The sequence below is a fragment of the Toxorhynchites rutilus genome, chromosome 3, assembly GCF_029784135.1.
Source record: "Toxorhynchites rutilus septentrionalis strain SRP chromosome 3, ASM2978413v1, whole genome shotgun sequence".
In the NCBI taxonomy this organism is placed as follows: domain Eukaryota; kingdom Metazoa; phylum Arthropoda; class Insecta; order Diptera; family Culicidae; genus Toxorhynchites; species Toxorhynchites rutilus.
In genome coordinates this window covers 174,056,535-174,078,775 of record NC_073746.1, presented here as the reverse complement: position 1 = coordinate 174,078,775, position 22,241 = coordinate 174,056,535, and the positions used below count along the sequence as shown (strand labels likewise).

The following is a 22,241-nucleotide window of genomic DNA, read 5'->3' as shown; positions in this document are numbered from 1 at the left end:
TGTGTTTGCAGTGCCGATTTCTTCCAGGCACCTTGGTTTTGAAATATCTGTTAGAGAACACATTCCGGTGGGAACAAAAACTCCCTCTATCTTTCTTTACTTGCTGCTTGGTTTTGAAGTCTGTGTTAGGGAACATATCTCTGTGAAAACAAAAATCCCCCTACTTTCATGTAGTTGCAATGCCGATTTCCTCAAGGCTGCGTGGTTATGAAGTCTGTATTGGAGAAACCGTAAATCGGGATAATCAAAACGAGGCAGTTAGGGCGTTAAGATAACGCCTAACATTTTACAGCTATTCAATATTTCTATCCAATGAAAAATAACATTTTATAAATTGCGATAGATGCGTAGAAATATTCCCTATCAATTGATACAAACATCTTTCCGATCCAGTAAAAAATGTTAGAGAAATAAGCAATCGAAATCTTTCATTTTTTCCTGCATGTTCTGTGTTTAGGTTTTCATTTTACCCCCCATATATTCCGGTTAGACGTAGTCCCACGTCAAAAAAACAATCAAATTGTTTTTAGAATCAAGCTTGAGTGAATATGCTGGGTCGAGAAAAGCTGATAATGATTAGGATAGTTTCACAGTGATAGTGCAAGATACCTCTATCAAAATCAATCAAGTAACCGTGAATAACCCACGAGAGTCTAATGACGCAACCCCTATCAAATACACCCGATGCGCTTCAATGAGTTCTCTGTTTTCATCGAATACCTTCGAAGCGCCTTTAAATCGGTAACTCAATAACAAAAAAATTATCGTTTGAGGAAGGTTATTTCAGGGAAACGATGGTTGAACTCCAGCCTGACCCTGATAATGAACGTTTCCTTTCCGTATACTTTTAGTGTGAATTTTTGGTGTTTATCAGAAACAGGATGTCACTTCGAAGAAGGCTCTTCGAATCGATCACAGAACGAAACTGCAAACTGCAAAATTTGGAGTGAATGGATGTCGTATTTTCAAGCAATCATTCCCACGAATGTCTAAAAGTTTGCGAATTTCCTTACAGGACAAGACTTATTAGACTCGTTGAAATCGATACCACTATCCCTAAGTATAGGCCAGCCAGCGAAAAAAAAACCCTTGACACGAATTGCAAATTCTCCGGGGTCGTGGTCATTATATGCAGCGTCGAAAACCTACCTGTAATTGGTGTTGAGCTGGACGTTGTTGATGGCCACGTTATCGTACTTGTTGGCCGTCGTCCATCGGGCCCAGTAGTAGGTGAAATCGTTGGAGGACTGCTGCTCACCGAAGCGACACTTGAGGGTGAGGGTTTCGCCTTCCCGCGTGTCAAGATTTTCGTCCACCAAAGCGACAGAGCCAATGGTTACCGTTAATATCGCGAACACTGAAACCAAGAGAAAAAGGAAGAAAATTAGTACCACTCGACTCGAGCTAAGGATAATTCAGTTTGCATTTTTACATTTTTTTAGATATTATTGATCACTGATTCGAGGTAGAAAGGACCGTTTCCTAGTCGCCATGCTGCCTAATGAATTACCAGAAGATTCCATAATCGAATTCATAGTGACGTTGTATAAAACTGATGTACCTACGTAATTCTAAGTCATCGCACAGTGTCCCTTCCCACGCATTCCATAAATTGAGAGCCCGTTTCGTCCATATTGCTTCATTATATCCGCACAGTCTGTCAGATTTGATTAACGACTCTATTTTAATTTTAATAACTTTAATTCATCTTTCGCCCACGTTCCACTCTCGCTGGAGGGAAAGGATTCATGGAGCCATGGCGACGTGAGGCCGCCGCAATGGATTTGCTGAGTACACAAAAGCCACCATCAAGTGTGCACATGGTTCCGAATGGTCCTGGCCGCGCCGTACAACTCGTGTCACCGTGTCTTGTGTCTTCTGATCCAATTTTAATCCTTGTGTATGTGGCAGCAGCCAACCAGTATTGCCTCTGGGAGTGCCTGTTTCCTGTCCGGACTATCACCCCGTTGAAGGATGGTCATCCGCTTCTTCTTCTTCTTCTTAAGTCAATCCGTTCGGCAGTAGGACATATAAGTGGGCGGGGTGAGCTTTTCAAACACACGTGTTATGGGGTGGTAGGATAGGGTGCAAAAAAGTTCCATCTCACCCATCGCTACGCTACGATTCGCTGAGTGTCGGAGTGCGGAGGAAATGTCTGTTTGTAAAGCTTCACATATGTGGTTCGCAGAAATTGCACACATCCGGCTCGCAGTTGTGGCTAAAAGCCATTTCACAGCAGCAGCGCTATGCTGAGTCTGATGCTAGGCCACGGAGCAGTTATTTTCGCAGTTTGATAAATGTTTGCACTGCTACACACAATGGAGTATATCATAGTTGACACAGTCCAGTCCTCGACATTACACCACGTTTTAAAATTGTCCATCCGGTAAGCCAATGGTTTCGCAACGGAACGGAGGAGTGTAATCGAATGTCAAAGTCAGGAAAGGAAACATTTAATTGCCACTATTGGAAATTAGGAAATTGAGACTCTTCATCTCAAGTGTTGGGCTTGAGTCAGTCAAAACTGATTTTGTATTCATGACGACAATATGGAAGCAAATTTGAAACCGAAAAAAGATTATGTAATCGGAGTCAATATCCAAACTCAATTATCACTGGGCTTGATTGACGCAACACATCTCATGATATGCGCCTGTCACAATAAAAAATGCAGTTTCAATATTGTCAAACACGACCATCAATTCCAGCGGAATTGTCCCGAATCGTGCCAAGTCGTAAACATTAATTTACGTGGAAACCGTTCCAAAAAACGGGATCACCTCGCTGCAGTAGTGAAACCGTCCCATGCACTTTCGAGCCAATACAAACTCATTTTCATTTTTATCCACTAACAGCCGTTTGGTTTTGTATCGCTAGCGGAATTGTGTGCTCTTGTGTTTTTCATTCGAAATTTTCCACTCTTTTCCTCAATTTTGTATGTATAAACGCATAACAATAAACCGACTGTCGTTACTTTCGGAGATTGCGGAAACTCTTGTGACAATTTGAGCACTGCCGAATGAAGCCCGCTTTTGTTGCGGCATGAGGCCTTTAGGCAATAATAACTGGGTCTTTATTCATACTTCAGGATTTTGCGGAAAAGTATTGGAATTTGGCGTCCAATCTCTTCGCAAAATAAGGTGGACAAAAAAAAGGCAATGTCATCGGATGCGAACAATACCATTAAGACTATTTAAGTTGGAACTGTTTTATATGAGGACGCATCCAAAATAAATGTCTTTTTCATGAAACATTTTTGCCTGAACATCATTTCACTGATTAAAATTCGATCTCCGACAAAGTTGGAGGATTGAATAGGATACACAGAATCTAATCTAAAGTGTGTATATTTAGAAAAATGGCTGTATGTATATTTATACAGCCATTCCATGCCAAACCGATATAGTGGTTCCCAGATTTTCGCCAAAAGTAATAATTTAGTTCTTTATCGCAAAACATTAGACTCGTATTTTTGACGTAGGACTACGTCTAACCGGAAGATATAGGGGGTGAAATGGAAATCTAGGCACTGAACAAGTAGGAAAAAATGCAAGATTTGGAACGCTTATAACTCGAGCATTTCTCAATAGATCGCAAAGGTTTTTGCATCAATTGATAGGAAATATATCTACGCAACTATCACAACGAATAACATTTCATTTTTCTTGAGATAAATAATTGAATAATTGTGAAATATCAAGCATTGTCAAAATGCACTATGTGCCCATTTTTGATTGGTCCATTTTGTGCTCCTCAAATCGTACCGACAAAAACGGGCAACCAGAGCAGCAGCGAAATAGAATGAAGCACGATTGGAAAGGAAAAAGAAAAAAAAATGAACGAAACATTGGTCGCTGTCTCACTCATGCGTAATTCTCGAGCCAGCCAGTCAGCTTAAAAATCCCCGCTCCGCTGCCGTAACGATCATTCTCATTCAAACCGTACACAACATCGGTTCGCATCACAACACATCAACAAACCAACACAAGCAGCCATGTCTGGACATGGTAAAGGAGGAAAAGTGAAGGGAAAGGCAAAATCCCGCTCGAACCGTGTTGATCTGGAGTTCCTCGCAAGGGTAGCTAGGCCGAGCGCGTTAGTACCAGTACACCAGTCCACCTAGCCGGCGCTATATAGTTTCGGCCGCCGAAGTGATCGAGTAAGCTGGCAAAGCTGCTCGCGGCGATAAGAAAACCCGCATTCGGAACAGAACACATTCAGTTCGGTGGACATCAAGACAACAACAGGCAGTTGCAGCGAGTGGCGAGTGGCAAACGCAATCGCAAAACGGCAGCGGGTAGCAGAAGAACAAAGTTTGTTCTTTATACAAACTGCTTTGGTGGCAAATCCAGAACAAGGCGGCATCGAGGGCGTTCGAAATGGTTTTTTTCAAAACCACGAGTACAAAGTTTTCTAAATTGGAACCATTCCATAAAACAAGGCGCTTTTCAGGGCCATTAAACCTTCCAAAAAGAGTTTAGGAAATACAGTTTAATGCTTTCTAAAACATTATACAAAATAATAATAAAACACAAATTGATTTTTTCATAATTTGTTTGCCAGGATCTGATGAGTATGTGAATTTGACAGTTGTTCTGAGCTTATTGATAGTTGGGGACTTTCCTGATTATTCAATTTTCACCAATTCTTAAATTGTTTCCAGATTGAAAGTACAGTAATTTACAATTAGTTCGACATTTAGCTAATTGGACGGACATGTAATGCGACTTATTTAGTTGGACATTTGTGAACATAGAGATCCAAATTATGACCCCACATTGGAAGTCGACACTGTACCACTGTCATCGCAAATGTTCCATTACAGGTTAAAATCGCCTCCAATGCGACACTGAGTGGCGCTTCGGCACGTCGCATTGAATGTAATTTACTGTACAACATGTCACAAAGCTGGATGGGAAGAAATTTTCCAACTGTGAAAGTTGTGGCGAGTGGCAACAAATCGCTAAACAGGAAGGTTTTGTCGAACAAGATGGGGATATCGAGTGATAGCAAAACAATAAACTCTTTAGATTAAAGATAATTTTGTGATCCTGAAAAGGACCCTTTTTAGTCTGCATGTGAATCCAACGAGCGAACAAATCGTAATGAATGTATTTTTTGCCATCGCTCCCTTTTAACGCTCATTCGTTCGTCTCGTTGGACTCGACCCTCTGGCTGAGTCTGCCGATTTGTCTCTATCCTGTGAGTGTGTACCGCTAGAGTATTAAACACGCGGACCCTAAAAAAATATCTTATTTTCTTTCAAACCGTAAACCCGTGTGGTTGTACGGCATCGGCATCGTGGACGTAACAAAGGAGGACAAGTTAAGGGAAAGGCAAAATCTCACTCGAACCGTGCAGGTCTCCAGTTCCCTGTTGGTCGCATTCACTGATTGCTCCGCAAGGGTAACTAGGCCGAACGGATTGGTGCCGGAGCACCAGTATACCTAACAGCGATTATAGATTTTCGGCCGTCGGAGTGCTCGAGTTGGCTTGCAAAGCTGCTCACGACAATCAGAAAACCCGCATCAAGAACAGAGCAGCTTCGGTTCGGCGCTCATCAAGGCAACAATTAGTTTCAGTGAGTGGCAAAGTGTTTCTCCGGCACGTCGCATTAAATGTAATTTACTGAACAACATGTCACAAGCTGGATGGGAAGAAATTTTCCAACTGTGAAAGCTGTGGCGAGTGGCAAACGCAATAGCTAAACAGGAAGGTTTAACCGAACAAGATGGGAATATCGAGTGATAACAAAAACACAACACCAAAGGTTCTTTTCAGAACCACCAACATGTTCATAAAGAGTAAACAGTAAACTAATTCATTTTTCAGGTAGATAGGTAGGTATTCACGTAGGAGAACAAAATAAAACAATATATTTAAAATATATATTTAACAAAAGCTGTCCCCTTTGTATAGTCCTACGTCACTCCGGTTATGTCCCCGACATTACCCACCCGTCTTTTTCTTCTGCTACCTGATGTTCTGTTCCGAATGCGGGTTTTCTTATCGTCGCGAGCAGCTTTGCCAGCTAACTCGATCACTTCGGCGGCCGAAACTATATAATGCCGGCTAGGTGGACTGGTGCACTGATACTAACGCGCTCGGCCTAGCTACCCTTGCGGGGAACTCCAGATCAACAACGGTTCGAGCGGGATTTTGCTTTTCTCTTCACTTTTCCTCCTTTGCCATGTCCAGACATGGCTGTTTGGGTTGGTTTGTTGATGTGTTGTGATGCGAACCGATGTTGTGTACGGTTTGAATGAGAATGATCGTTACGGCAGCGGAGCGGGGATTTTTAAGCTGACTGGCTGGCTCGAGAATTACGCATGAGTGAGACAGCGACCAATGTTTCGTTCATTTTTTTTTCTTTTTCCTTTCCAATCGTGCTTCATTCTATTTCGCTGCTGCTCTGGTTGCCCGTTTTTGTCGGTACGATTTGAGGAGCACAAAATGGACCAATCAAAAATAGGCACATAGTGCATTTTGACAATGCTTGATATTTCACAATTATTCAATTATTTATCTCAAGAAAAATGAAATGTTATTCGTTATGATAGACGCGTAGATATATTTCCTATCAATTGATGCAAAAACCTTTGCGATCTATTGAGAAATGCTCGAGTTATAAGCGTTCCAAATCTTGCATTTTTTCCTACTTGTTCAGTGCCTAGATTTCCATTTCACCCCCTATATCTTCCGGTTAGACGTAGTCCTACGTCAAAAAAATGTCACAGGAGGGTTGTGTCCGAGATACGACCGCATAGTTGATTTTGGATATGTTTGAAGAATTACATCGTTAAACTCTTTGATAATGATTTGGTGGCTCTGAAAAGGGTCGTTTTGTTTGGTTGTTGGATATTGTTTGTTCACTCCACCAGTGTTTACCGAGTGATGATGACACAAGGATGGTAAACAGTCGCTGGATTGTGCGTATCAGATAAAAGATACCGGAGTGGAACGAGATATGATGAAAACCGCCCTCTGTTATCCTAGACGAGATGCCTCCTGTGTTATGTATGGATGAAATAAAACTTGTGTTAAATTTTTCACAATACATGATCGGTCATTGATATGAAATTTTACGAGGCAACCAACATTAAAGTTCCAAATTTATATTTTATTTGCTAGAATTAATCGTATCACTCACCTTATCTATATATATAAAAATGGAGTGATGACTGTCTGTCTGATTCTTATAGACTCGGAAACTACTGAACCGATCGACATGAAACGTGGTATATAGGGATTTTTGGGGCCGGGGAAGGTTTTCGTGACAGTTTGAGACCCCTCCCCCCTCTCTAAGGGGGGCTATTATACAAATGAAACACCAATTTCTAAATTTCTCGAGAATTAATCAAGCAAATGAAACGAAATTTTCTGTGTAGAGGTTTTAGGATGCAATAACTGATTCTGTGGTGGTTATATACCCCTCCCGCCTCTTTTAGGGGGGACTGCTATACAAATGAAACACAATTTTTTGCATTGCTCGAGAATTAATCAAGCAAATCAAACCAAATTAGGCATATTGAGGTTTTAGGGTGCAATAAATGTTTCTATGATGGTTAGATCCATACAAATGAAATACAAATTTCTGCATTACTCGAGCATTAATCAAGCAAATGAAACCAAATTTGACATGTGAAGGTTTTAGGTGTACTAAATGTTTTTACGGTAGTTTGATACTCTTCCCTCTCTCTTAGGGGGGGGGGCTGCCATACAAATGAAACACAAATTTCTGCATTATTCGAGAATTACTCAAGTAAATGAAACCAAATTAGGCATATTGAGGTTTTGGGGTGCGATAAATGTTTCTATAGTGGTTAGACTCTCCACCCCCCTCTCTAAGGGGGGGGGGGGGTGCCATACAAATGAAACACTAATTTCTGCATTACTCGAGCATTAATCAAGCAAATGAAACCAAATTTGGCATGTGAAGGTTTTAGGTGCACTAAATGTTTTTACGGTAGTTTGATACTCTTCCCTCTCTCTTAGGGGGGGCTGCCATACAAATTAAACACAAATTTCTGCATAACACGAGGATTGATCAAGCAAATGAAACCAAATTAGGCATATTGAGGTTTGAGGGTGCAATAAATATTTCTAAATACGTCAAAAAATTCTGAAGTCTAAAAAAATAGGTATGTATAATAGAGGATATATTCATTTTTTTAATTCTATTATAATTGATAATCGAACACAATATGAAACACCCCCATGAAGCCCCACCCTGACAGGCTGCTAGGTGGCTTTCTTTCGCGAATTCCGTAATCGTAATCGCTAAGCGAAGCGAACAGGTTCAGGCAATTGCAGTCAAGTACCACGCGCTTTCCGTGTACAGCTTCCATACGTATCCGACGCACATATCCCTCATTATGGACGGAAATATACGAGCCCAAGTAGTAAAGTAAAGTGACAGGCTCGTCCCATAAAGTGGACTTTGTTAAATCCGACTGTAAAAATAAGAGAGAGAAAAAAAGGCGCGTCACAAAACACCATCAGTAGCGCCCGCGTCGAGCAAACCTTAAAACACAAATGAGGTGATAAACGTCGAGCGGAGTGTTTTATTTCGCACGCATTTCGCTCCAAGTACTTCCAGATTCCTTTCGGGTCGCTGCGAGTCGCAGCATCTCGAAGCGGGGAGGGCTCTAATTCAACAGTAAATCGCGCGATAATTTCAGGTCTTATTGAAGTTTATTAAGAGAGGCCTTAGGGCTTTGCGGAAACTCTGGAGCGAGGCATTGCTTAATCTACTAATTTTTCCAAGCGAATGTACGGGCGTCGATGAAGCTGCCATAAGTTTTAACAACGATTTTTTTCTCGGTATGTTCTTTGTCAATCTATGCACGATTTTCACGAATGAGAATCAGTTTCCAGGCACAGCGCTCTGCATTCAACGCACAGCTCGTGGTTATTATTACTGCATCTCCGTCCGCGTAGCTCGTGCCCTCGCATGCCCTGGGAAACCACCCATCTTGAATGGAGTGCACAGAGGTACGTTGCAAGAAAGTACGGAAAAAAAAGTGGAACAAAAGAAAACCAAAACTAATTGAAAATATAATAAAGAAAAAGAATGGTGGAACTGTGGATGTCAGCGAAAGGTTAGCTAGTTTTCGCTGCAGAACCACGAATGAGGATGGCGAGGGGATGCGGATGGATGGGGGGCGGCAGAAATCCAGTTCATTTTTTCGCTGGAATTATTAGTTTTGTGCTCTCGGCGGCTGCCGATTGTGGCAGCAGAGCATAAGAGAGAACCCGCTTCCATACCCTAGCTGGGCAAGGTGGGTCAAGCTGGGAGGGGCAGGGTGGAGGACGAACAATGGGTTATGTGCTTGTTTTGAACGAGTTTTCTGCTGCGGCTGCTTTCGAGCACATATGTCGCTCGGTTCTCATAAATTAAAATTTACATGGTCTGAGCTAACCCCGCGGCCAACCATTGGGTATGAAGCGAATCTTGGACAGGAAAGTAGCGACCAAAGCCAGTGCCTTTTATGCCGCCGGTTCAATGTGTTGCAATATTAAATTTCCAACCATGGCCAGTTATATTCAACTGCGGTTAAATTACGTTCGTTTCCATTTATCAATTGCTATATATATTCTAAGCTGGAGAGCGAGTATCGGTAGCAGAAACAAATATTGGATTTTAAATAGTTTAAAAAGCAACAACCGTGAATATTTATTGAACGAGCAATTAAAGCATCGAAAATGGGTCAATTCCCCCACGGAATAACGACATTTCAAGCGCTCATGAAATGGTAGCAATCCAAAGTCAAAATGTAATGGCTCTTATCGGGGCTTCGGCTCGTTCAATTTTCCGCGGGTTTCGGTGGAAATTACGTCGATTGGATCGAGTGTGGTGCACTTGCAGTGCACCGATCCGGTCCCCTCGTCCATTCCGGTCCGAATGGCTCGGGGTGCAATTCAATCGATTTGTAATGGACTGAACATGTATCGTATCGGGACAATATTTACAGCCTGGCCACCATTCATTTGGCGCACGGAGTCGAGATTGAAGTACACTCTCAATAGCTTCCATTTTCGTTTGATATCCCTGGTTTGCACACGCACCCACAGGACAATGATAAAAAAGAGGCCGGTATGCATTTTTATGAAGGATTGTGGCACTCGGTGGATAATGGGATTTCCGGATGTTTGGTGTTTTTCTACAGCCTTTGAGGTGAACCGCCGCTGGATTGGGTGGTTGTGTTTTTCCGCTGTTTGTTCCGCGGTAATAATCTTTTCGATCAAGCACTCCGGGGGCTCTTGTTTGGATGGTGCTTTGATCATGGTCCGGTACTCGTTCGAACGCGAGATAATTAAGGGGAATTATTAATGCTTCGCAACAAGTTCTATCGACTGGGAAAAAGAGCCAATACAATTTCGTCACAAATCAGTATGTCAGTGAATGAATTGACGATAAGTCGCATTAAGATTTTTCCCACGTGTATGTATATGAAACCGGATTTTTTTTTTTATTTAAGGTGAAGGTGGAAGAGTTCGGGTTTAGCAGCGGTGGAAGACAGACGTGTCCGTTCGCGCTCTGTTATTTTTTTCAATTATTGTGCTTCTGTTCTCTTTGTTTAGTTTTTTAGTGATACGAGAAAGTGTGATAGAAATTCCAAATGAATCATCTGGAGTTTGCTGGAATTCCCGGAACGAATAAAATGGATTCAGTTATCCACTTTTTGAACACTTTTATTTTGTTGACGAGACGCTGAACATGAATAGACATGCTTTTGCTTCGTCCGTTTTTGCAAAGTTAAATTTGTGTTCGCAGTTGTGTGTGTTTCAAAATATACAGTACTGTGGTGGCGAAATTTCTAGAATATTATAGTGTATTAGTTAATTTTAATTAATTTTATCATTTTGAAAATGCCCACGTAAGGTCGTGTTTATTTCCGTTGCTCATTTCATTTAACGATGCCCACTATAAGTGTGAGTGTGTGAGTGAGGTGCAGAAAACTCGCGGTGGCTGCCAGAAGAGCGGTCGAATTGTATTTGATACCTTCAGTGATTTTATCACCATTACGTGATTTTTAAATTCAAATGTGAAATAAAAATATAGCCGCTGGGCGCAACGAGGATCGTGATGGTGAAAAAAATGTTACGATCACAAACCATATCTGTCTTCCCCCATTTTCAACTTACGAACCATGCTTTGATTCCATGTGTGTTTGTGTTCCTTGATTTCAACCTAATGAAGAGTGTGCAGTGTGTGCAGTAATGATATTATCGCAAGTAATGGGATCGTGCATATCAAGATAATTTATTTTAGGCTTTTTCCTTTCAATATCCTTTTTTATATTAGTGGAGCTGAGCAGCCGTTCAGACCAGACGACCTTGTTGTACTCTGTCTTCTTTTCGCGATTGTCAATGTTTATTCAACATTATATTTGCTTTGAGAAGATCATGATAAAAATATTCCCTGCCTTGTGGATTCGTAATTTAGTGAAATTTATTTAGGCTCGCTTGATAATTATCGAAAATGTGAATTGTAGTGAACGGTGTAAAATTTTCATTCCCGCATATGTAGTAGTTCGGCCGCGTTCGTTGCGTTGCTCTAGCTCGCAGATGTGTATGGAATTATGTTTTATACTAGTGAATGTGAATACATCGGTTACGTAGTAGAGCAATGTTGCCTAGCAGAGAATCTAATTGGATTTCAATTCTTGCGCGAGTGATGTTGATGTATTGGTATATGTCTATTCAGAGAGCGTAAATGAAACGAGCTTGAGTGATTCGCAGATTTTAAAATCACAGTCTGTTTCTATGACTGAATTGAAAAACATTTTTGTATAATTTTGCCAGCGTGTGGGTTCTTCTTAGCATATACGTTAACTAGTGGTGTGAGTGTACATTTTGTATTTGACCGGTTTCAATGCGTTCGAGTTTGCCGTCTGCTTCTTTGTTATGTGCAAACTGAGAGAAAGAGAAAGTGTCGGTTTCGTAAATTTTCATTTTCGAAGAGCGTGTTTATGTGTAGGGGAGAGTGGTTCTAAAACGACCGTTCAAATAGAAATAATTTAAAGAATTTAGTTGTAGTTCAAATATCGCCAAAGCAATGTAGCGTTGCACCTAAATGACACCGGAAATCATGGAAGTAGCAAGTTTCTATATTATTTTGATAATTGTGAGTGTTTGATCTGTATTTTCAGTTGGTGTGTCTATGTAGATGTTAATGTATTATTCCGCCGTAGCGATTGGAGTTCTTTAAAGGGTGCCTGCAAAATATATATCGCGGATACGATTAGTTTGAAGGAGTTCTCTCGGTTACCTTCTCAGGTTTCCCACAAATAACTCTCCGCCGTCGTGATCAAAATTTTAAAATGATTACTCGCGAATGGTAACGGAAAATATGATGTTACATTTTCCACCGTTGTGGTTGGAGTTCGATACAAAGTAGGCGCGATAAATAATTAATAAGAATGTATTGTCGATTCGTTTGGCTGTAAAAGAATTTTCTCGGTTACTTTCTCAGGTTTCCCAAAGTTAAATCTCCACCATCGCAATTAGAGTTCGATGTAGAATACGCGTGTCTAACAATGGAATATATCGCTGCATTTATTGGGTTTGAGTTTTCACGCGTGTTCTGACTCATAAGATCTTTGGAATTTTGTTTCGTCAATTGTTTAATAGTTCACATAATCATATCACTTACCACAGTGAATCCTGATTCTTACCTCTTCCCACTAACAAATATCCCTTCCATGATAATCGCTAGGGAACCACGCTATAGAGGCGACCCTTTTGGCCTTCGGGCGGCGAATATCATACTAACATTCCTTCCCTTCCCCTGGTGACTGTAAGGACGTGGCCGGCGTCGTTATTGACCATTTAAAGCTCGAATCACCGAAAATTGCACAACGAGAATGATTTGCTAGTCCCAAGCGTCATTCTGTGTGTTCTTTGTGCAATTTGGTTGGTTCATGTCAATCACGGAGAGCAACTACGAAGTGTACAGTCTACCCAAGCTCAAGCTCAAGCTCAAGCTCATTTAAGGTGAAGGTGGAAGCTCGCCATAAATGGCTGCCACAATGGCGCTCGTTTCTTTCATATCCCTCCTTCACCCCTCGCCCGAAAATCAATAATTTTGCGAAACAGTGTGAAGAAAATGATCGTTTTCGCACATTTCCCATCAAGTAATATAAACCAAACTCTAATCGATTAATCACAAGATATTAAATTTTCATCTGCTGTCGCACTGTATGGTGAACGTCGGAAAACTCGAGCTAAGTTAAATTTTCATTTTTCAATTTTCCGCAATGGTTTTGTTTGTATTGGTGAAAGAATCGTTATTTTTTCGACACTGATGCCAGACAACATCATCGAAACAGCTATAAAACCACTCAATTAAATGCTATTCCTGAGTCATAGCGTTTCATGTCATGAAAATCAATACAATAAAATTGTGTTGATATCAATACAATTATTATTTTTACGTTTAATGGGTCTATAATGTATTGCAGAGCTCGGAACACTGCCACGGCTGCCTATGCTTTCAAAAACAGTAAACGGAAAAGTATTACATTCAATCAAAATGCCTCGGCCAACGAAGAGAAGGGTTAAGGCTCACCAACGTGAATATGTCCAAACAATACGATCAACGAAGGAAAATATTAAGGAATTATCAACATCGAGATACTATGCGGAAGAACTTGTTAATACCCAAAAGAGCCCCAATTCGAATGTGTTATAAATTTGCTCGCGTATTATCAGAATATTACTTCATATGCAAATACACATTCTATATATATTTATATATGCAATTGTTCATCGGAACACATCGTTTATACATTTTACTTTAGTATTGAATTGTTATTTTTTCGAATGTATTCAGTAACTCGTGTCAGTGAAGCGCCACACAGTCTGATAAATGAATCGATTTATTTACGTGTACTGCGATCTTCTCTCACAAACACTATTACCCCATTTTTACATGTGGTTTTACCTATACTACTACAATGGCTTCCTTCCACCTTCACCTTAAATACACGTCGTCCTCGGATGGTTTAAAATATTCTATTCAAAGTGTTAAGGGAGTAGTACACTACGGATAGTTAAAAAAATATTTCTGGCCTAAAATGTTCTCTGGGATGTCTACTGTAGTTTTTGTCCGATGCTTCGTTCCAAAGTTACAAGCCAATTAGTGGATCTAGGTCTTTGCGTGAAGAAACTAAGTTTTGCAAACTGGTGGGAGTTCTACCTCCGGAACGGTCCATCCGATTTAGATGAAGTGGTATTTCCCGATTCTCCACTAAAATTTCCTGTCACAATTTTTTTTAAGAAAAAAAAACTCACAGGAGGGTTGTGTCCGAGACACGACCGCATAGTTGACGTAGGATTCCGTAAGACTATCTGTTGATTTTGGATATGTTTGAAGAATTACAACGTTAAACTCTTTGATAATGATTTGGTGGATCTGAAAAGGGCCGTTTTGTTTGTTGTTGGGTATTGTTTGTTAACTTCACCAGTGTTTACCGAGTGAAGATGACAGAAGGATGGTAAACAGTCGTTGGATGGTGCGTATCAGATAAAAGATACCGAAGTGGAACGAGATATGACGAAAACCGCCCTCTGTGATCCTAGACGAGATGACTACTGTGATATGTATTAATGAAGTAAAGAAAAAAAACTCACCAATGTAATATAACATAATTATCAATACCGAACACAATTATCAATTTTTCCCATCAGTAAAACATGTTACTTTAATATAGAGAAAACATATTTGAAATGGAAAAGGTAATTTTTTTTATAATTTTTACTTATTCAACCCAATGCGAATTTGAATTGGACTTATAACACCTAAAACTGTTTGTAGAGGATATGGAAAATCATTTTTTCTAATATTTCTTCACTTTTCCAATTTTTGCAGCTTAAATCAAACGACCCGTTCTCGAGCGGGAAATTAGGAAAATAAAATAAATCGTTCCATATATCAAGTCATTTTTAACACAACTGCTACCATATACAATTTTACACTAACACTTGTGCTAAATTTTTCACAATAAACTATCGGTGACTGATATGAAATTTCACGAAGCAACCCCCGACTTGCATATATTTGCAATGTCGATTTCCCCCAGGCACCTTGGTTTTGATATCTCTGTTAGGGAACACATTTCGGTAGGAACAAAAGTCCCCATACTTTCATGTATTTACAATGTCGATTTCCCCCAGGCACCTTGGTTGTGATGTCTCTGTTAGGGACCCGCCGCATGTGTCGTCAATTTCGACCAATCAGAAGTGGGTATCTCCGTTGGGATAAGGGTTGAGATTTTTCAATTTTTCGATAGTTAGTTTCATGACATATATTATTTTCTTCAATATAAAAAATTGTTATGGAGTGCCGAAATCTATTGACGCAAAAATGCCATCAATCTATCATGAAATGACTGAGCAATAAGCGTTTGAAATTGGACAAATTTCACGATGTACTTGATTTTCGATTTTCAATTTGTACTCCAAAATGTTCCCGAAAGACGTAATCCTACGTCAAAATGTCGCCATATCGTCAAAAATCAATACTTTGAAAAAAATCTACGTACGATGACAGGAAATATATCCAAGATTACTTAAAAAAAATCACTGGTTGAAATCGTTCCATCAGGAAAACTCGTAGAACTCCCACCAGTTTAGAAGGCTTTTACTGCCAGGTTCCAACAAAGCGGTTGCAGCTATTCCGGGGACAGTCCAATTGACACCAATATATATATTTTTGACGTAGGATTACGTATTTCGGGAACATATTGGGGTACTCAAGCATATCTTGAAAATTGTCCAATTTCAAACGCGTATTGCTCAGTCATTTCATGATGGATTGATGGAATTTTTGCGTCAATCGATTTCGGCACTCCATAACAATTTTTTATATTGAAGAAAATAATATATGTCATGAAACTAACTATCGAAAAATTTAAAAATCTCAACCCCTGTTCTAACGAAAGTACCCACATCTGATTGGTCGAAATTGACGACACATGCGACGGTTCCCTAACAGAGACATCAAAACCAAGCTGCCTGGGGGAAATTGACATTACAAATACATAAAAGTAGGGGGAGCTTTTGTTCCCCACCAAAATGTGTTCCCTAACAGAGACATCAAATTCAAGGTGCCCGGGGAAAATCGGCATGCAAGTTGGGGGCATTTTTTTTATTGCAAATGAGGTGAGTGACACGATTAATAGTAGCAAATAAAATTTAAATCCTTTTCAACTACGTTACACTGTGGTGGGATATTCTGATAAGAAAAAATTAACATATCATTAAAAACTGTCATAATAAGTTCCTGAATTTTGAATTTAATTCAGGCAGACCATTTTTGAAGTTTTAAATAATTATAGACGATTTAAGAGCAGGTGATAAGTGATTCCAATATATAACACCTCTCACTAACATCGATTGCCCATAGTAAACAAATTAATGTTGTGGAATTAAAACACTTATGGTTCTCGTGTTTCTCATAAACTGAAGTTGTTCAAATAAGTACTGTGGCACGCAACTTTTGACAATTTTGAAAAAGTTTATGCATGTACGATACACATAAAATTGAACTACATCATAATAAAGTGCTATGTAAGTGCGGAACACTGGAATATCTCGATAAATTGTAGACATATCTTACACATGAATTCAAAGCAACCCTTAGTCTGTTGAGTGCGATCGCAAAAGCATTAGTGTAAATTAAATCTCCGTACAAAAAATGAGGAAGAATCAACGACTTGAATAATTTTATTTTCGTGGATGTTTAGAAATGCCGAGTCACTAATTTCAAACGTTTTAGGGCGCCGTAGATCTTACCACATTGAGAATTTATGAAAACATCCCATGACAAATTAGATGTAAATATAACACCCAGATTATAAAGTTTATCGACATATTCAACAACTTGTCCATCAAAAATTTTTGGAGGCGGTGAAGGTGTAGTTTTCCAAACAAAAAGGCCTTTCTCAGGGCCACCAAATCATTATCAAAGAGTTTAATTTGTCAAACATATCCAAAATGAACAGATAGCCTAACGAAATCCTACGTCAAATATGCGGTCGTGTCTCAGACACAACCCTCCTGTGACTTTTTTTTGTTAAGTAATATCTACCTAATAAAACTGTGATATCAGATTAATCATAGTAATTTATTTTCTCGGAGAAATAAAATCGCGAAAATCACATACTTTTTATGATCTTCACAGTGTACTACAGGGAAATTTCGATATAACATACCCTACATTTTACATTTTATTTCGATATAACGTACACATTTTCAAAGTCCAAAGGAATTATGTTTTGAATATTTTTTTTCTAAAGAATAATAATTTTTCTGTATTTTGATATTAAAGCTTGTTTTGTACCTCTAACCAATCCCGAAATACAACTGTTTTGTGATTCCGGATTCTAAGTGAATCAAACTTTTATCAACAATACGAAGGAAAACATAATGAGAAAGGTTGGCTTCGTCTGCTAGTTGAATTTATTCATTAACCTTACTCAAACAGTAACACAATAAAGCTAATATAAGCTACGTTTCTGAGTTGTTTATTATGCTTCGATATAACGTACAATTTTTAAAGTGAAATGTACGTTATATCGAAGTTACCCTGTACTCCCTTAAGGGGCATTGTCATCACAGAAAATCGCTTTGTGTTGTCTTTTCGATTAATCCCGTTGTTTCCGAAGCAGAGCACAGTTAAATTCCATCAATTGATTTTATAACGTTCACTACAAAAAAAAACAGTTTCATTGGGTTGCAGGTGGTCTCACCAGACTGTACCTTGCTGATCCCAGATTGCAATCAGACTTTGCGACCGATGCAGCCGGTTGGCCAAAATCAGCATATAATCTTTTGCCCTTTGAATTCTTAAAATATATCCACTTTTCATTTCGGCCACGATCCGAAGCAGAAATGATGTTCTTTCGAATCTGGCAATTTACCGAATGCTTTTCCGTTTTGTTTTTGTTGTTCTCTCCCGGTCATCAAACCATGTGGAATCCATCATTCAACCTTCAGGATCTTTCCTATTGACTGCTAAATGTCGGGGAACGGTTGATTGGTCAACATTTAATTGCTTCGCGAGTTGTTGTTGAGTTTGGCCATTGTCTTTGTCGAATAAAGTTTGTAGTTCAGCATCTTCAAACTATATCGGTGGTTTCTCACAGCAACATTTCCACTTTTAAATTTTTGAACCACTTATAACTTTGCGAATTTCCGAGACCATTCTTGTTGTAAGCTTCCACCAACATTCTGTACGTATCGGAATCGGATTTTGACGTAGGACTACGTCTTTCATTTCTGTACCGGGGTGTAAGTTCAAAGTTTCGAAACCGAGAGAGTAACGCTGGACTGCAAGGTTTTGAATGTTAATACCTCTCTACCGGCTGAATGGAGTGGTATAATAATCACTTCATCCGAAAGATAAAATGTCAACGAATTATATGATTGTCACTTATTGGTCTAAAAAATCGTTTCAATAGCTTTGAAATAGCTTTGAAAGCAAGCTATTGAAATCATAACAATCTAGCTCATTGATTATGATTGGTAATCGCAATGTGTTCCCGAACACGCACGCAAAATCTAGGCACCTGGAGAAACCGTCATAGCGAATACATGCAAGCTGTGATTTCTTTTGCTCGCTTGCATTAGTGTTTGGAAACCATAGCGGACACACGCAAGGCGTGAGTTCTTTTACTAAAGGGTGTGTCACATCAAATTGCATCACGGAAAAAACGCTGTAGAAATTTAATTTTTAGGAATTATATCTTCAGCTTTCGCTTTAAAATTAGATAAGAGTGTATAGATCACGTTGGCCATGCTTCACTGTCAATTTTTCGTAAATTTGGAAAAATGTCGTCGAACGAAAAAGAGCGTCGTGAATTAATCCTGTGCACTCATTTCGAGAATCCGGAGTTGTCACATCGGGACATCGGTAAGATGCTGGGAATCGTCCAATCCACGGTCAGCAGAGTACTAAAACGATACTTCGAGAACCTAACCATCGACCGGAAGGTGAAGAACGGCAAAAATGGATGCTCCGTCAGTGAAAAAGATCACAAGCGCGTAGTTAAGCAGTTTAGACGTGATCCGAGATGTTCGGTCCGGGATGTCGCCAATAAGCTGAATTTGTCAAGTTCATTCGTCCAGCGGACCAAGCAGCGGGAGGGCTTGCGTACATACAAGGTTCAGAAGGCTCCTAACCGCGACGAATGGCAAAACATGGTGGGGAAGACGCGAGCCCGGAAGCTGTACACCGAAATTCTGACGAAGCCGCATTGCCTGGTAATGGACGACGAAACCTACGTCAAAGCGGACTTTCGTCAGCTGCCGGGCCTGTTGTTCTTCTCCGCAGAGGACAAATTCAGCGTTCCGGAGGAGATTCGCAAGCAGAAACTATCCAAGTTTGCCAAAAAGTACATGGTGTGGCAAGCGATCTGCTCTTGCGAAAGCGAAGCGCCCCCTTCGTGATGACCGGCACGGTAAACGGGCAGGTTTACCTTAAGGAGTGCCTACAGAAGCGCTTACTACCACTATTGAAGCAGCACGAGGGCCCGACCATCTTCTGGCCGGATCTCGCTTCGTGCCACTATTCAAAGGACGTGTTGGAGTGGTACGAAGCCAACGGGGTCACCTTCGTGCCAAAGGAAATGAACCCGCCCAACGCGCCGGAGCTTCGCCCAATAGAGAAATATTGGGCGATTATGAAGCAGGCCCTCCGGAAGAACCCAAAAGTTGTCAAATCGGAGGCGGACTTCAAGAGAAAATGGATTTCTATTCAAAAAAAACTACAACCTGACGTTGTACAGAACCTTATGGACGGGGTAAAGAGGAAGGTGCGAGCATACGGGCTTGGGCTCGAAGTATGAATAAAAAGAAAATGCCAAAAGTTGTTTAATAGTTTTTATTTTACTGTCTAAAATTTTCAAAAGGATCGGTCTACTGGGCGAATTTCTACAGCGTTTTTTCCGTGATGCAATTTGATGTGACACACCCTTTAGCATCAGTTTCTGTTCTGCTTTCGCATGGAACAGTCGTGAAAAATTGTTTGCGTGTGAATGCGTCCGAGCGAAGGAATATTCGCACCCATTTACGCATTCGACTTGGTGTTCCCGGGATGCAATCCAATTCGCGTTGACGGCGGAATGGTGTCGACATCTGGATACGACATTAGTTTGTATGAGGCCATCTATCCTCTATCAGATTAGTCGGCCCTAAGGCAGTTCTAAATTGCAAAAATTTGTATGAAATTTTTTTCTTAACGTTATTTACCTACTAGAAGTACGTTGTTCTGATTCTAATTGAAACTATTTTCTATGAATTTTCAGATATTCTCACCAAAACTTACCATTATAGTATAGAATTATCTTTAGATACAATTTTTGTGTGATATTTTTTCAATACTTGCAAGCAAAAGTGATTTTCATTTACATAGAGCACTAATTTGGTTCGGGAAAATAATTTTCATTCATAATTTTTATTTTAAAAGTGTGTTCATTTCTTCTGCGAACCCATATTGTCATACCCACTCCACCATTCTGTGATACGAAACTCGATGTCGTCAACGCGGATAGCATCAGTTTCTGTACTGCTTTCGCATGGAACAGTCGTGAAAAATTGTTTGTGTGTGAATGCGTCCGAGCGAAAGAATATTCACACCCATTTACGCATTCGACATGGTGTTCCCGTGATGCGCATGGAGTGATCATGAAAAATCTAGTCTTATTCTCACGAAAACAAGAATGAATCATGTATCAAACATCTTCAGTTGCTTTTAACAGGCCCCTCAAATTCCATCGGTTCGTTCCGGGACCACCAACAAGTTCGAAAGAGTTGAATTTCCACCCACACACTAACAAGAAAAACATTCAGCAATCTTTCAAAATATTCATTCATTCATGCATTAGCAATTGATTCAGATGCAAGTTCAAATAAATGATTATCGAGCCAACGGTAGTCCTACGTCTACCTTGCGGTTATATCACAGATATATCCCACTTCTTGTTTTTTAATTTATATCAGAAAATCAATGATGTCCGCAGATCGTAGATCGTAGGCACAAAATAAACCTTTTTCAACACTAAAAAAATCGTGGGTGCATGAAACTTTTTGTTTGACATTAACCTGTAAATTAAATATGTGGCAGACGAGCAAGAAAAGGTGTATTTGAACAAGCATACTGCTTGCGTTATGATGTTAGGATTGGGGGCTTCCGATGGCAAAAAAATGAAACCGGTATTCATTCCAGAAGGCGACAAAGTAAACACGGAAGTTTACATTGGTATTTTAAATAAGTATGTTCTTCCACGGATCAAAGAGCAGTACGGCCCGGAGCCAAAAGTTGTATTTCAACAAGAGGGGGCTTCGTGCCACACCTCGAACCGCACTCAGAAGTGATTGCAGGAACATCTGTCGTTCTGGGCGAAGGATATGTGGCCGTCATCCAGCCCCGATCCTAACCCGCTGGATTACTCAGTCTGGCGCATCATGAAGGCCAAGGCCTGTTCTAAACGCACTTCTAGAGGAGTTGTCTCTGTTGCCTTCATAGGTTGCCCAGGGTTATCCTAAGCCTTTTGTGTTAAAATATATGCAAGAGTAGGGAGTCAAGGCTAGGCAAAGTCATATTCAACCGAGGATAGTCAGAGGACTTTAAAGAAATCCGCCATCGCATTCAATTGGAAATGAGTTTTTGCTTCTTCCAGCGGTTTCTCCGTCAACATGACTTAACAGTCATTCAGGCGTTTAGTTGCTATCTCCTTCTGCGACTCGACTATGTCATTTCATTCTTCCCCGTCAAATGGACTTCATTGCATATTGGAGAACTGTATTCGTTTCTCTCTCTCATGTATCACGTATGCATGTATCGATGTTTGAGTTCACGGTGGGTAAACAATAGAGCTGTCCATTCATGATGTAACTACTTTTTTGCATCAGAAATCAAGTTTTCGTTTCACTTTACATTGACGTTAAAAACAGATTGTGTACGAGAGCAACGAGATTCATGTCGGGGCGTAGTAGTAGTGGATTGAAGAAGACGCAGAATTGTATTCATTCGTCACGTCAATTAGAATAACTATTTGCTATAACAGTTCATCAGTCATCCTCGCTCTTGACGGCGAATGTCAAAGTAGTCATAGCCGAAGTAAAGCGACTGAGAGGAGAGCCGGTTTTAATTTTTCATCTTCAAAAATGGTGAAACCTGTAGAGAGTTGTGCGCTCAATGAATCACGAAATTCATCCCCAATACGGTTTAGAGA

General features: G+C 40.1%; 1 protein-coding gene across 6 annotated transcripts in view; it reads right to left on the bottom strand.

Moving 5' to 3' along the window:
* The window catches only part of LOC129779357 (hemicentin-1-like), an 866,908-nt gene that overhangs the window by 384,331 nt on the left and 460,336 nt on the right, over positions 1 to 22,241 (bottom strand). For all 6 annotated transcript variants that reach the window (XM_055786770.1, XM_055786775.1, XM_055786771.1 and 3 more), the window contains exon 2: positions 1,150 to 1,357. In XM_055786770.1, coding sequence (XP_055642745.1) covers positions 1,150 to 1,357 — 208 coding nt within the window. The remainder of the gene's footprint in view (positions 1 to 1,149; positions 1,358 to 22,241) is intronic.